Raw genomic sequence first — 16581 nt, forward strand, 5'->3', positions numbered from 1 at the left:
CAGCAGGACTCTGGATGGAGCACATATTTTTAGCGACAAAGCCGATGACAATCATAAGCCAGAAACAGGCGTTCCACCACTTCATTGGACTGCTGAAGTGACAATCGCTAGCCACAAGATGGATGAGCCCCAAACGGGCCTATCTGCGTCCACACCTGCCAGGTTGTTGCCATACTGCAGGCTGAGTGAACAAAAGGATATCGATCTCCAGGATTGCAAGGTTCCCTGATGACTGGAGATGCCCCAGCCCTTCTGGCAACTTGACAAATGATAGTTGAAGAACACAGAGTGCCCTGTAATCCTGAATTGACCCGAAAACAGTGTCAGAGGTCTGATGTTAAGAAATGCTCCCTTTCCCTTCACTTTCTTCGGCTTTGCCTGGTAATTGTACTGTAAATATCCTAAGGGAAGCAGTGCTGAAAGTGACCTAGATCCTCAGAATCACTGGTTTCTGGGCCCGGAGGGCAGGGAGACCTCAGATCCCAAAGAGGGTCTCCTCTGACTGAATGTTGAATCCAACTGAAATTTATTAGAATTTAGTGTTGAGTTGTCATCTTATATTTGGTTATTGATTGTCCATTTCAACTGTAATTTCAATGACTTATTATTAATTACTGAGAATTCAGACTTGCCCACAGAATTGCCTTTTCTATCCTTGTTAAAGGAAAATCCTTGGTTGGAAAATGGCAGTGGTTTTCAGCTACTTCTCAGGCTAACCAAGTGGGACTTAGTAGAACTATATCCACCCATCCCTCCCTCCTTCCATCCCTCCATTGTCTCCCTCCCTTTCTCCAATCCATCCATCCAGTAGCCATCTACCCTATGAACCATCCATTCACCAAACCTGTATTGAAGACCCATGTTGATCACCCTCATCAGACTGGCAGTGAGATCCCCATCACTGAGAGAGGGAAGCGTGAACTGTCTGTCCCTGGCATGCTGTAGTAACACAGTTCTCAAGTTCTCACTGAGTGAACTGGAACATACCAAAGGAAATTTTTTATTTTATTTTTATTTTATTTTTAATTTTTGTGACAGAGAGAGAGAGAGAGAGAGAGAGAATCAGAGAGAGGGACAGATAGGGACAAACAGACAGGAAGGGAGAGAGATGAGAAGCATCAATTCTTTGTTGCAGCACCTTAGTTGTTCATTGATTGCTTTCCCATATGTGCTTTGACTCAGATGCTACAGCAGACTGAGTGACCCCTTGCTTGAGCCAGCAACCCTGGGCTCAAGCTGGTGAGCTTTGCTCAAACCAGATGAACCCGCACCCAAGCTGGCGACCTTGGGGTCTTGAACCCTGGTCCTTGGCATCCCAGTCCAACGCTCTATCCACTGTGCCACCGCCTGGTCAGGCACCAAAGGAAATTAATACATTGGCCAGGGTAATATGTCAGGCATTTGCCAATTAAGTGGGAAATAGTAAGTAAAGAAGGAAGATGGAGTTGGAGGGCTATAGATAAGAGTGATCAAGGCATTGGAGAAAGTCAATGAATGCTAAGTATATTAACCACCAATTAAAGGCTAAGTGTGAAAGCTGTAGCCAGATGGTGGAATGAATCTGAGGCCCAGGCTCAGATCTTCCACATCCCAGTCCGACGCTCTATCCACTGCGCCACCGCCTGGTCAGGCCAGGCTCAGATCTTAATGGTAAGAGTAGCAATGTCCCCGAGGAAGTTGAGTTCTCAATTTTGTCAAGTCTGCTACTCCAAGGTCAGGGCCTTGGGTGAGGCAGACTGAAATCCTGAGCCATGCAATGGGGACATCAGGGTGGATAAAATCTGGACTCTTTCTATCCCTCTGAAGCCCTGGGCCCACAGAATTAACCCACCCCTCTCTGTGAAAGACCAACACTCCCTTTTACTTTAAGATGATGCCATTGGGCTGATAGATAGGGTTGGGTCATGACATTGCCTGGCTGGAGAACTTTTGGGGCAGCTAAGGCAGGGCAGAGACTGTGTCCTAAGGGAGCTACAAGAGTATTCACTGGCAGGAGCCAGGAGGGTGTATATGGGAAAGGTCTGAGGGTTCTAGATCAAGGGAGCAAATCTGTTGGGTGATGGAAGTTTATCAATATGGGACTACAGTTACATGACACAGGATTTAATGTCTTGGCAAAGATCCTGGGAAACGGAGCCAAGATGCTACTAAAATGGCACTTGGAAGCTTGGAAGAAGCAATGGTTCGTATTAACTGAAGTAGAAATGTCAGAAATGCTGTGGCAGACAGTGAAAGAAGGGACCAGAAGGCTCAGAGAAGTGGGCATGCTAGAGTGGAGATACCGTCTAAAGCTGGAAAACTCACCAATGATCATATTTGGTGTGCAGGTCTGAGTGTTTACCAAAGTAATGAGCAAGGAGGAGAGGGGCAGCAGCATTGCTGAGAAGCTCAGTGGTGGTTCTATAGGCAAGGGTGACCCTAGGAGAGGCCATTACAGAGCTGAGCTCTCCTCTAGAAACAGGGTAGTAGACTCCCAAAATAATAGAGGCCAAGAGGTGGCCCGTATTTGTCAGAGAAAGATGGAGCATAGTTATTACTGTAATGAGAGGCAGGGTTGAGTGACAGCCCTGGGGACATTTCAGATCATGTTGGTTAACAGAACTTGTACCCCTAGGGGCAAGAGAGACAGTGCCACGGGTGTTGCTCAGTATACACAGTCGAAGCAACCAAGGCTGGGGGACCAGGAGGCCGAGGACCACTGCCACAGTTTAAGAAGTCATAATATTTTGCCTAATTCCCAGATATGAGCCAATTTTCAGACTCAAAACTGACTGAGGAAGAGGCCAGGTTTCCGTGGTCTCTCCATAGTAGGACCCTGCAACCCTGCGGCAAGGGCAGATGGTCCTGATTCTCCCAGCCCTTCCCCACAGTGACCTTTTGTCACTTACTTAAGTTACTAACTGTTCACTGGGGAGAAGGAAATGTTCTAACATCTCAATGAAAGCTCCATACATGGCCAGAGTTGAGACTGAATCTTCGAACCCCAAAGTGTTGTCAGGGCTCTCTGTAAGGTTGGGGGAGCACAGAGAAGCCAGGTAATAATGTAGTCCCGGCCCAGGTCTGGCTCACAGCATCCACTACAGAAGAGGTGGGATGCCTTGGCCATTTGATGTCAGCAGCCTCTCTCACTTCAGTAAATCATTGTAGAGAACCGAAACACAATAATAAGTAACTAAAAGTTTTAATCATCATCGTGTGCTGCCAATTCTAAACATGCGATGCTAGGCTCCTGCTCCCCAGCAAACCACTCCCACACGCCTCCAGCTACTGAGCTCCTGGTGTGCGCAGGGTCAGGAAGAATGCCTCCAGCCCACTTTGTGAGCACTCACAGGGCTGAGATGTGGGAAGGATTCAGTGGAAGGAGGAGGCATTGAGAATGACTTTTCCTACTTCCCATTTCCATGTAGCTCCGACGCAGCAGCTTCTGAAAGGTGGCAGCATCGTTTTCAGCTTTTAAAGGCACTTAATTACACTGCTTTGAGCTAGTAAAATAATTAATAAATGTTAACATTTGCATGTCGCTTTAATTAAGAAATACACGTCTCTAAATGAAAAAGTGCCTACCGGCTTACCCGTTAATTATCAGAGTACTGCAAGACGGCACCAAAAGTACCTTGGTAAAATTAACCATCCATCATCTCTTGCCAATGTGAGTCATGGTGCCATTTTCCCTTGGTATTCAAACTGCCAGCCAGGAGCCCTTACCTGGTAGGGGTAGAGGCAGAGACTGCTTGGCTCTATACAGTTGGGGCAAAGGATGTTTTTATTAATACCTTCTGTTTTCTACTTCTTTTGTTTAAAAACAAAAGAGATGAAAATGCTTTATCATATTATGAAATAAAGTTATTTGTGATTTTATCTTCTCTTTTCTATATCTCACTAGGATTTTCCAATATTTCCATCAATTAGGTGTAAGCTCATTGGGGCAGGACATAGGTCTCTCAATATGGTTCCTATTATTATTGTTTTAATTAAAACTATTTTAAAAAATATTGCAAAATATGAAACAATTAAGAAAAATGCATAAAATAATAGTAAGGGCCTGACCAGGCAGTGGCGCAGTGGATAGAGTGTCGGACTGGGACTCAGAGGCCCCAGGTTTGAAACCCTGAAGTTGCCAGCTTGAGCACAGGCTCATCTGGTTTGAGCAAGGCTCACCAGCTTGAGCCAAGGTCACTGGCTTGAATAGAGTCACTTGGTCTGCTGTACCCCTTCTGCCCCCCCCCCCCCATCAAGGCACGTATGAGAAAGCAATCAATGAGAGAAACTAAGGTGCCACGATGAAGAATTGATGCTTCTCATCTCCCTTCTGGTCTGTCTGTCCCTATCTATCCCTCTCTCTGTCTCTCTCACAATAAAATAAATAAATAAATAAATAAATAAATAAATAGTAAGGTTTTCAAATTATTATAAAGCAAATTTTCAGATCACAACAGACTGTTGCAAGAATCCCAGAGCCTCTGAGCACCTCTTCTAATTATGTATTTTTCCTCTTCCTAAAGGTAACCACTGTTCTGACTTTTACGATAATCATATATATCTTTGATTTTTTTTTACCACTTCAGTATGACTCCCTCAACACCAAATTTCAGTTTCACCTGTTTTGAACTTTATATGATCAAAGAGTATATTTCATGTAGCACCGCATTTGTGAAATTTATCCATAGTGCCGGATGTAGCTCTGATGCATTAATTTTCACCATGGTATGCCCTGGAATGAATATACCACAATTTATTTACCCATTTGACTCTTTGTGGATGTTGGCTTCATACTGATAATGCCGCTATGAACATTCTTGTATTTTTTTTTTTCTTAAGTTGGAAACGGGGAGGCAGTCAGACAGACTCCCGCATGTGCCTGACTGGGATCCACCCGGCATGCCCACCAGGGGACGATGCTCTGCCCATCTGGGGTGTTGCTCTGTTGCAACCAGAGCCATTCTAGCACCTGAGGCAGAGGCCATGGAGCCATCCTCAGCGCCCGGGCAAACTTTGCTCCAATGGAGCCTTGGCTGCGGGAGGGGAAGAGAGAGACAGAGAGGAAAGAGAGGGGGAAGGGTGGAGAAGCAGATGGGCACCTCTCCTGTGTGCCCTGGCCAGGAATCGAACCCGGAACTCCCGCAAGCCAGGCCGATGCTCTACCACTGAGCTAACTGGCCAGGGCCCCGCTATGAACATTCTTATACATGTCTATTGGTATATATATTATGTACTATGTAATGCCCCTTCTAGGTACTTCCATATTTAGGAGTAGAATTTCTGGGTCACAGGGAGAACATGGTAGTCATCTTGGAAACAAGTTTCCAAAATGATCGAACCATTTACACCCCCATCAGTAACACACAGGACTTCTGTTGCTCCACATTCTTCCCAGAACTTGCTGTTCTCTGACTGTTGAATTTTAACCATGCAGGTGAGTGTTTAGTGATATCTCATTGTAGTTTTAATGTGTTTTCCCTCATGATTTTTTTTAAATTTTTTTTAATTTTTTATTTTTTTTCTTTCTGAAGCTGGAAACGGGGAGAGACAGTCAGACAGATTCCCGCATGCGCCTGACCGGTATCCACCCGGCACGCCCACCAGGGGCGACGCTCTGCCCACCAGGGGGCGATGCTCTGTCCCTCCGGGGCATCGCTCTGCCGTGACCAGAGCCACTCTAGCGCCTGGGGCAGAGGCCAAGGAGCCATCCCCAGCGCCCGGGCCATCTTTGCTCCAATGGAGCCTTGGCTGCGGGAGGGGAAGAGAGAGACAGAGAGGAAGGAGGGGGGGGTGGAGAAGCAAATGGGCGCTTCTCCTATATGCCCTGGCCGGGAATCGAACCCGGATCCCCCGCACGCCAGGCCGACGCTCTACCGCTGAGCCAACCAGCCAGGGCCTTCCCTCATGATTTAATAGCACTGAGAACCTTCTCATAGTTCATTTGTCATTTGTGTATTTTCCTTTGTGGAATTGTTGTATAAGCTTTTTTTTTCTTCAATATATAGTCTGGTTATGAGCCCCCTCATTAGTTATATGTGTTAAAACTATGTTCTCTCACTCTGATTTGTCTTTTTATACTCTTCTACTTGTCAAAACAAAAGTTCTTGATTTTGATAACTGAAAGTTCTCAATTAAAATTATTCCAACTGCCTGACCAGGCGGTGGCACAGTGGATAGAGCGTCAGACTGGCATGCAGAGGACCCAGGTATGAGACCCCGAGGTCACCAGCTTGAGCACGGGCTCATCTGGTTTGAGCAAAGCTCACCAGCTTGGACCCAAGGTCACTGGCTTGAGCAAGAAGTTATTCGGTCTGCTGTAGCCCCACGGTCAAGGCACATAGAGAAAGCAATCAATGAACAAGTAAGGTGTCGCAATGAAAAACTAATGATTGATGCTTCTCTATTTTATTAGAAAATAAAATTTGCTAATTATATATATATTATTCCAACCAATCTCTCTTTTCCTTTAAGGTTTGGAGGTTTCCTTTGTTGGTCATAAATGCATTCTTCTGCATCATTTTATAAAAGCTGCCTTTTCTTTTAAATTTATTCTAGTTTTACAGTCCACCTGGGACTGAGTTTTGTGAATGGCGTGACAGGAAGTTGGGTTTTAGTTTTTTTCCCTCATGTATTACTCAGATATCGATGCTGAGGCCACACTTCCCCTGGTCCGTCCCCTGTCAATGACTGAGCATGGCGAGGGTACTAAAGCTGGACCATTCCCTCCCCACATGGGACTCATCCAGTGCTGACCTTTGCTTGGAGATCACCCATCTGTCAACTGAGATTCTATCAGGACTGAGGCTCTTCCTACGCAATCTCCCTTCCACCTATCACAGGTGTCAGACCTGCATTGGGTCTGAAGGCTCTCCCTGCCCCCTCCTGCTCCCTCTCTCTTTATCCTTCACAGACACTCCCCTCAATTGCCCTCTACCTCAGCCAACATCTTGCATATCAACTCCTGTTTTGGCATCTGCTTCTTGGAGGACCTGAACAGACCTAGAGTGGGTAGATCCTAGAGTAAGAGAGAGAGTCCTACTTCAGTGTCAAGGTGACACAGGGCTAAGTTCAGGGCAAAAGAGAATGGATAAGGAGACTAGATTGAAGGACTTCCTGAAAGAATAATGAATGGAAACTTGTGCCTGGCAGTGTGGAGGGCAGGGGAGGGGTGAGGTTGAAGATGGCTCTAAGATCAGGACAAAACCATTGTGTCAAGGAGGTGGAGCATTGAAACATTTTAGATAGGGATACATACTCTGTGTGTGTGTGTGTGTGTGTGTGTGTGTGTGTGTTCATTCTAGCCACAGGTAAGGTAATTACAAAATAGTTTGGTGGAAGGAAAAAAAGAGTGCAAGAGGTGTGGAATCAGAAAAATTCCAAAGAACCTTTAAGAATCTTCGGATTGGGAGCCATTAACCTGGGCTCAGCCCGCTCACCCATACTCAGCACCTCCCTTGGCTGCTAGGCGCTATCCATCGCGCAGATGTTGTGTCTGGAAAGGGAGCTAGACTTTGAAGCTTCTTTTCCATTCTAGGATTGGACAGACAGGTATTTATTTAAAGGAGCCAGATGGTTCAAGGGAGTTTCTAACTTTATCTTGTTGGGTACCAGGTTTCAAACTAAATTTGGGCTCTGGCTTTCAGCTTTCCCGTTGGCCCTGGATTAAGAATAGCCTCTCGCTTACCAGCCATCTGGTCCTCCTAAGTCTCTACTGGTGAATGTTGTCTTCCCACAGAGAGGGTGTAGTCTCAAACAAAACCTCTATAAAATGAATATATGTTTTTCGAACAGGAATCCCCAGGTGGGATCTTAGAGAGGAATAGGTTCCCACATTGAAAGGGTCCATGGGATGGGAGTCAGATTTATGTTTGATTTCATGAAGTGAACCCCCTTGAGCGGTCACATGGTGACGTGTACCCTGTACGGGGTAGTCTGTGCCTGTGCTTCTAGGTCTTTTCTTCCTGAAACTTCCTTTTCTTCACACACCAACTGCTACCTATTAGCCATGATCCAGCATCAATAAATGTTTGCAAATGCCTGCTACGTGCAAGGCACTGGTGGCCCACAGTGGGAGAAGAAACAGTCACTACCAGTTTGGAACATACCCTGGTTAGTTTTCACCATAACATTAGTTATTTTTAGGGAAAGAATCCATTATTATTTCTATCAAGACCGTCTCTGGCCAGGGTCTTGTAGAGACCTCAAGACAAACCACAGTATAAATTTTCTCTGTTTCTCACTCTCGGTGCCTGTTCCTGACAACCCAGCATTTTTACCCTCATAGATCAGGCCAAAATGAATGTGAAGGACTAATAGGAAGAGGGTAAAATGTCATAAAAGTGGACCCATGTAACCAGAGGGGTTGCATAGATTTGAAAGGAGACTTTACCACTTGCTTTGCTGTGGAAAGTCTGGAGTTAAGGGGGGGTGGGGTGGGGAGTCTCAGGCCCTTTCTTCTCTGCACCAGATGCAGAGTCACCTCACCACACACCTCACTGCATCCCACCTGCTGCCTGGTCCACACACCTGGACAGGCCTCACACCAGGATGCCTCTGTGTACCAGAAGGAATCATTGGAGTTGAAAAAGACATATGTCATTGCCTGGATGGGTATGGCTCAGCCCATTCCTGTCTGGTGTCTGGCTGCAGCAGCTGTGGGGCTGCACGGGGAGGGTGGATGATTCCAGACTAAACAAGTGGTGGGCACAGAGCGCTCACCACTCTGCATCGGAGCCCGCTTGAGTCTCACGTTACATATGCCCCCAAGGCTGTGTGTGAGCAGATTTGGAACTGGGAAGTCCAGTTGATTTAATTCATCAGACGTTTTCCAATAACAATAGGCAGGCTATAAAACTGATAACCATACCCCAGAATGATTTTGCAATGCTTAGAAACTCCTCTTAGCATTCGACAGGGGAGTTTTAGGAGCACCAGGCCTGAGTGTATGTGTATGTGCAAAAGGGAACTTGGTGCAAATATTTTTTCCTGCAGAAATCTTAAACAAGTCTCGGAATTGTGATTTCAGTTTTTATTGTCCAGCTGCGTGCCTGAGTCACTGCCATGTTCCAGTGTCCCAGGCGTACCTCCTAACCTGTGTCACCTCTGCACCCAAGGTGGAAAATATAGGCACGGTGTGTGAGTCGTGAGGCTCTGCTCTTAGGGACAGGCTGAGTGAGCATCTCCTGGGCTTGTCCAGTGGGTGTAAGTTGTGGGGAGTGTGAGCCCAGTGCTGCCCTTCTTGCATTCTTTGCTCTAGGCCTTTCGATCTAGTGTCCTTCTCCTGTGCACTGTGTTTGTCCCTGAGCCTCCACACCTGCTGTTTGCCAGCCTGGGGCTTTCTGCCCCTTGTTCCCCCAACCCCACTGTGTGTGGTGAACCCCACCTCCTCTTTGGAGTCTGAGGAGTACTTGCTCCCCGGGACCTGGTGCTGTGTGCTCTTGCAGCTGCCCCTGCTTATTTTGTCACACTATTTGTCACATTTGCTTCTTTCTTTCCCTTACTAAGCTGTCTTCTCCACGAGCCAGGGACTGTGCTTGTTTTCCCCAGCATACAGTAGGTGCTCAATCACTGAGTGAATGAATGGACCCTCTCTGTTGTCCTTTGCTGCCCTGACATGGCTGGGGTCTGGCCAGCCCATCTTCTTTTCCTCAGTTCCCTCATTCCCTCCCCCCCCTCTTCCAACCAGCAGTGGGAACACAGCCCTTGCCTGGCCTGTTTTCTCGTCCTCTTTGTTTTAATTAACTCAGAAATCTCCACTGTTCTTTTCTGTATCGTACCTAGGTGCCCCTTCTCTGAAGGCTATTTGGATGAAATAATAAAACCTTGCACACGTGTTTGTTTTTCCCCCCAAACTGCAATCTGGTTCTAGATAGAGAAAAGCAAAGCTGTAGGGGGAAGACCAGCATCAGAGCCTTTATTGCTGGAATGTCAGCATTATCGGCAGCTGTTTTTGGTGTGGGGTCCTTTCATGTGACAGATGCTTTCAAATTGATTTAGGGATTTATAACGTTTGGACCAGAGGATAATCCAAGGCAGGCAGTGAGCAAGCCATTATCTCTACTCCTTGTTTGCCTGTTAGAGTCCCAGTAATGATGGAATCCCCCAGGTGGGACAGCGTGCGCTGGCTTGCAGGTGTCCCCTGTGCCTCGACTTTTATATCCTCCATCACCGGGCTGTGGCTTCTCTCAGAACGGGTTCCCAAAAGGCATTTTCTATTAATAAAAAGAAATCACTGTGAAACCCATTAGATGTTTATTTTTAATAAAGTTGGCCTAAATGACAGGGGTGGGGTGTTGGCAGGTGGAGAGCCAGTTGCGGCAGAGACGTGTTAGTCCTTGACTTTGCGCAGACCTGGAACCCGATCCTGGGGCATTCTTCAGTCTACCAGCAACTGCTGGAGTTGCAGGAAAGCCACTGTCCAGTTTTGCTCAAATGTGTTCTAAAATATTTCTAGTGAAACAAGAATGAAAAGAATTAGAAGAATGGGCACCCCACCATATGCTACCTGCTGCACTGTGTCCTGTACTTAGTCATCATCTCATTTAATTGTTTTGATTAAATATTGAATGGCTTCAAAAGGATATTCATGAAACACATGTGACATGGACAGAATTACCAGAGAGAAAACACCTGTGTTCAGCTTCACCTTTGAAAGCCCATCCTCCTCCTTCCTGGAAGGTAGCCAGTCTCTTAAATTTTGTGTTTACCACTTTTGCTTTCTTTTAAAAAATGCTTTTTTTTCTTACCTTTCATTATATCCCAAAACATGTAGTTTTGCATGTTTTTGCATTTGATAGAAATGGAGTCATACTGTATGTATTCTGCACAACTTGCATTTTTCAGTGAAATGTTTGCTTGTGACATTGTCCATGCTGCAGCTTGCCACTGTGACTGACTCCTGGCCTCTCTTATGCTGTGTTGGATTGTAGGAATACGCTGCAGCCTATCTATTTGTTTTAATATGGTTGGATGTTTGGATTGCTTCCATTTCTGTAATTTATTCTCATATATGTCCCTGATGCACGTGGTCAGAATTTCAAAGGTATGATCCTAGTTGCGGAACGGCTGGGTCACAGGCTGTGTGCACCTTCACTCTTACTAGATAATTCCAAATGGTTTTCCAAGTGTTTGTACCAATTTATACCCCCATCGCCACCAGCTGTGTATACTGTAAGTGTTCTGGTTTCACTGCATCATAGCCAGCACTCGATTTTGTCACACCTTTGAACTTTTGCCAGTCTAGTAGGTGTGAAATAGTACTCCACTCTGGTTTTAATTTTGCTTTTCCCTGATTACAAATGAGGTGGAGTATGTTTTCATTTGGCTGTGGCTTTTTATACTTCTTCTTCTGTGAAAAGCCAGTTCAAGTGTTTCGCCAAACATTTTTCTATTGGGATCTATGCCTTTTTCATATAGATTTGTAGGAATTCTTTGTAAATTGTAGAGACTCCCTGGGCTCTAGACAAGGCAGGCCCCTTTGGGCTTCTAAGGGGTAAAAATCTGACCACCAGCACCCAGAAGGCGTTGGAAGTAGGCACGAGGAGAAGGTGGTGCTGCCTCAAAATTCAGAGTGTAAACCTTTGGCTCACCCCCCTTCATATCTTTTAAATGCTGTCCCTAGCCTCAGCTGTCCCTAGTGTCCTGCTTTTCTGCCCCTTCTGGAGAGTAAGCCTCTGGTCTTAGCCAAGGTGGTGCTCGGGGAATGTAGGGTAGGGGTGGGGGCTCCTGTCTCTCACATGAATGCTCAGTCAGATCCTGTGCTCAGCCCCCACTCTGTCTCCATTCCCAGAGGTGCCTGGAGCTGATCCGGGGTCCAGCCTCTTAGGTCCTCACATTGGCCACCACTCATCCATCAGCTCTCTAGTTCCTATCACTGCGTGGTTGTCTTATCCTGTTCTCTCTGATCCAGGGGTTTAGCCTGACCACACGTCTCTTTTCCATTTCTGTGGGGCTTTTTTGAAGGAGCAGAGGCTGCTGATTGTGTTTAGTCTTCCATCTTTAACCAAAGCCCTAACATTTCTTGAAAGCAAAAGGCCATCTTCATAGGGAAATGACTGGAAATCATTCTCTAGTGTTTGTACTCCCTCCCAATCCTCATATAGCATCCTTCAGTTTGGGGTCCAAATTTCACAGGTCTTTACTCTCTGCTAGTTAATCTAGTACAAATAATAATCAGACACATAGCAAAATGCTCATTGCTTTTGAGACTGGGCTAAGTCCAAAGCCTGAAATGACCTCCCAACATGAAGATATAAGAGAAGTAAATTGCACTCTTCTTGTAAAAACAGTGTTATGGGCCCTGGCCGGTTGGCTCAGTGGTAGAGCATCGGCCTGGCGTGCAGAAGTCCCGGGTTCGATTCCTGGCCAGGGCACACAGGAGAGGTGCCCATCTGCTTCTCCACCCCACCCCCCTCCTTCCTCTCTGTCTCTCTCTTCCCCTCCCGCAGCCGAGGCTCCACTGGAGCAAAAGATGGCCTGGACGCTGGGGATGGCTCCTTGGCCTCTGCCCCAGGCGCTAGAGTGACTCTGGTCCCAACAGAGCGATGCCCCGGATGGGCAGAGCATCGCTCCCTGGTGGGTGTGCCGGGTGGATCCCGGTCGGGCGCATGAGGAAGTCTGTCTGACTGCCTCCCTGTTTCCAGCTTCAGAAAAATACCAAAAAAAAAAAACCAACAAAAAAACAAAACAAAACAAAACAGTGTTATGATTTGTTTGCAGCATGGGGACAAAAAGAGTCGTCTTTCTTATGAGCCCATGATTTTGTTATTTACTGGTTAGCCTTTTAAGGGTGACAGGCATCATTTTTCTTTTCTTGGAAGATGACTTGTTCAGGTCATATTTAGCTCATCTGCTTTGCTAAGGATCTTTAGGGATAACATTTGAGTCACTTATAAACCTAGAATTCGAGAGACAGACTGTTCGTATCCAAACTGCAATGGGATACAGGCTCCATCAGCCCAGACCGGCGGTAGCTGGAACAGCTTGTCCTGGACACCTGCTGACATCTTTGGACTCAGGCTGTGTGTGCCAGCAGTAACATGGGACACTTATCAATGCAGACGATGGGGCGTATGTGCACAAAACAGGAAGAAGACTGACATCAACAGGCCCTGGCCAGTTGGCTCAGTGGTAGAACATCAGCCTGGCGTATGTATATCCCGGGTTTGATTTCTGGTTAGGAGAAGCAACCACCTGCTACTTCACTCTCTCTCTCTCTCTCTCTCTCTCTCTTGCTTTCCATCCCGCAGTCATGGCTCAATTGGTTCAAGCCAAAGTTGGCCCCAGGTGCTGAGGATGGTTCCATGGCCTCTGTCTCAGGTGCTAAAAATAGCTCAGTTGTGAGGACGAACCCAGATGGGCAGAGCCTGTAGGGGGCTCACTTGAGTGGATCCCAGTCGGGGCACATGCAAGAGTCTGTCTCTCTGCCTCCCCTCCTCTCACTTAATAAAAAAAAGTTGGGCAGAGGGGACATGGGAGAATTTGAAAAACTGGCTCTTCCCTGGTGATCTGTGAGTTTTCATTCGTAACGTTAACACACGGTGCGGCTGTTCTGCTTTAATATGCCAAGAGCCTGTGGTGCCCTGTATCCTCTCTCTTTGTGCCCCCCCCCCACTGTTCCTGGGTTGTTTCTTTCTTTTAACCACCCTTTATAGCGGTGGATAGCCACAGATGGCCAGGCTTAAGGTATGTTGTGTGTTAACATAAAGTTTTAGAGACAAATATTTGCATTTGCCTCTAAAATACAGGTAGAGACGGATGTGTCCAGGCTTCCTTTTGTAGGGTTTGGTTGTGACAAGCATGGTACATGAAAACAGAACAGAACAAATCATGACACTTTTTTTCGTCCTGCCATAGCTACCAACTAGTTTTTAATCTGAAAGAGTGGTGATGGATCTTGAAATATCCGGGTGCAAATACTTGGATGAACCATCGCCAGGTTTCTTTCTTGCATCTGTAAGTCATGAAAGGGGAGGAAATGTATTCTCCCAGTTCCCCTTGGAGAGAGGGAGTATGTGTTTGGAAGGCATATTTTGAGAAGCCTGTTGAGGTCAGGGTGGGATGCCCCAAATGACATGTGTAGGAACCAGAAGGTATTGCAGAGGACTTCTGAGGAGGATGAGTCCTGCTCAGCAGGGGACCTTGTTTTTCTGGTTACTGAGATGGTCAGGTCTCCAAACTTGGAAGTTGTGAAGCTGTCCTGTGCCTACACTGCCTTCAACAGTGGAGCTGAGAAAAATTTGACTTTATGTTTTCATTGATCTATTCATTATCTCAAACATCTTTATTGAGTCCCTTCTCTCTGTGCTACTCACCCATATCATTTCAACTGATGCATCATGGGGGTCTACAGGGGTGACAATAAATAGGACACTCTCCATTTCTGGTGGATCGGTGGTCTCCATAGAGAGATTGTGGAGAAGTAAAAAAGAAAAATCACACACATACATTTTTAAAAGCATTAAACTCTAAAAAATTGCTCTGGGTCACTTGAGTCTGTGCTTTTAGACATTTCCCCCACCACTAGACTGTGTGTTTATCTTCCCCAGGCACACACAATGTGCTGTGAGAATCCAAGGACAGAGGGAGGCTTTCTGGCAGTTACAAAGTCATGAGCAACCACAGGAGGCTTTCTGGGGGCAGGACTTGAGGCAAGTCTTGGAGGGCTGGGCATATTTGCTAGGGAGTGATTCATATGGGGCTTGGGGTGAGGGGGGACATGCCAGGCAAAGGGACGGCATGAGTCTCAGCCCAAGGGTGGAAATGCCAGCCAGGCAGTGCAGCAGTGTGGCCAAGCTGCAGAAGAGTGAGGGGTCAGATCTGAATTGCACATGGGGATCAGTGGGCCAGTACCAACGTTATTGGGAATGTCTGATGATGTTGGATATTATCGAAGAGATGCTTTTGGGAGGCTAACTGGGGGAGTATATGGAATGGTGGAGGTGAGTTTAGAGACCAGGTCGTTTGGTTAAGTCAGTGGTTCTCAAACTTTTTGAAGTCAGGGCGCATTTAAAATCCTACAAGTAATTGTAGGCTCACTATATACAAATTTCTGAGAAATATATTATAATAATTAAGTCAAATATTAAAGAAAAAAATATAAAGTCCAAGTGTGCTTTTATGGTAAACAAAATAAATTTATTCTGACATTAAAAAACATTTTTGTTACATTTTTTGAGTTATGCTTTTTAGAATTCATAAAAAAGAAGAGTTAAAAAGATTTAAAAAAATGAAAAAAGTTATCTTTTTATATATATATAGATACATTCTTAGTAAGATTTAGTAAATTCGGCAGGTCCCGCGCAAATGTTTGGGCATATATTTGAAAGGCAAACTCTCATTTCCTTGTCAATACATTGAAGAATTCCCCTCTTTTTACTCTTAATTGTGTTGAGCACAGAAAACCCCCACCATACATATCATCTTAACTTTACACCAAACAAAGGGTAGAAGAAACTTGCCTCCAGTCTTTCTGGGGAACATGGGGGGTAGTATAAACAATCCAGCACCACAGCTTAACAGCCTTTTGCAACCTAATCAGGCAAGTGAGGTGGGGGGTTGGGCAGAATGTCAGCTTACAGCCAATTCCCCACACCTCTGTCCCCCAAAAATCTAAACTCCAAAAACCCTGTTGGTTCTTTGGTCCCCAACAGGCACATATTTCTCTGGAATACCATAGGGTACACTTGGAAATCTTCTCAAAGTGGCGCACACTTTGAGAACCACTGGGTTAAGTGATTCCTACTTAGAGGTGCACTTCAGAATCGCCCACGGAGCATTTTAACTGCCAGAGCTGGGGCCCCACGATTGGAGGTTCTAATTCCGGAGGTCTGGTGTGGAGCCCAGGAAATCCACATTCGGAAAACACTCTTCAGCAATTGTGTTGCATTCCCTTGTTAAAAACCCTGAAACGGGAGGTGATTGCAATAGCTTACTTTTAATGTCATGAAGCATGGATTCAGGGCAGTGGCAATGGAAATGGAAAGGGAGGTTTCACTTTGAAAAGACTTTGTAAGAGAATAAGGAGGATGTGACTTGGTATTAGAGCATGCCCTGCTCTAATGCATGTGGTGATCTGAACCATCTCCTGCCGTCTATCCCATGCCCCGTCTGCATGAGCATGTGCTGGGCTCTCCAACTCATTTGTAACTGTGTTAACCTCATGTATAACCCTTTCCTGGGAGACAATGCCACAATTCTTTATGATCTTAGTGGACAATTTTTAAAAAGGCATCAGAAAAATATCCCCAAGTTTCTACTGCATAGAGGTGCATAGTCCCCATAAACACTACACATCTAATTTGTCCTTGAACATCCCTAGGATAACAGGAGACTCAGAGACAGTGTTGTGCCTCGTGATCATGACGATAGCAAGGGACTTCCTGGTCCTGAACAAACTGGATCTAATTCTTCTTTGGGGACTAGAAAATAATAACTGGTTCTATCATAAACCCTTTATGCCAGAACAAACAATGTTTCATTAAAAGGCAAAGAGAATGTGCTGATGTAGACCTTTCCTTTTTGGGAAGCTGATCCTTTTTGTCATAGAACAAAGACGGGTAAAAATATTCACATTCAGTCATTAGGATTGCAAAACTCAAATCT

The 16581-nt window shown here is 45.8% G+C and overlaps 1 protein-coding gene across 1 annotated transcript in view; it reads left to right on the forward strand.

Moving 5' to 3' along the window:
- Positions 1–282: 282 nt before the first annotated feature.
- Positions 283–16581, forward strand: part of CNIH3 (cornichon family AMPA receptor auxiliary protein 3) — a 127240-nt gene continuing 110941 nt past the window's right edge. Inside the window, exon 1 of the mRNA XM_066381067.1 lies at positions 283–392. Coding sequence (XP_066237164.1) covers positions 345–392 — 48 coding nt within the window. The 5' untranslated portion in view covers positions 283–344. The remainder of the gene's footprint in view (positions 393–16581) is intronic.

Source organism: Saccopteryx leptura, chromosome 1 (genome assembly GCF_036850995.1).
Source record: "Saccopteryx leptura isolate mSacLep1 chromosome 1, mSacLep1_pri_phased_curated, whole genome shotgun sequence".
NCBI classification, from domain to species: Eukaryota; Metazoa; Chordata; class Mammalia; order Chiroptera; family Emballonuridae; genus Saccopteryx; species Saccopteryx leptura.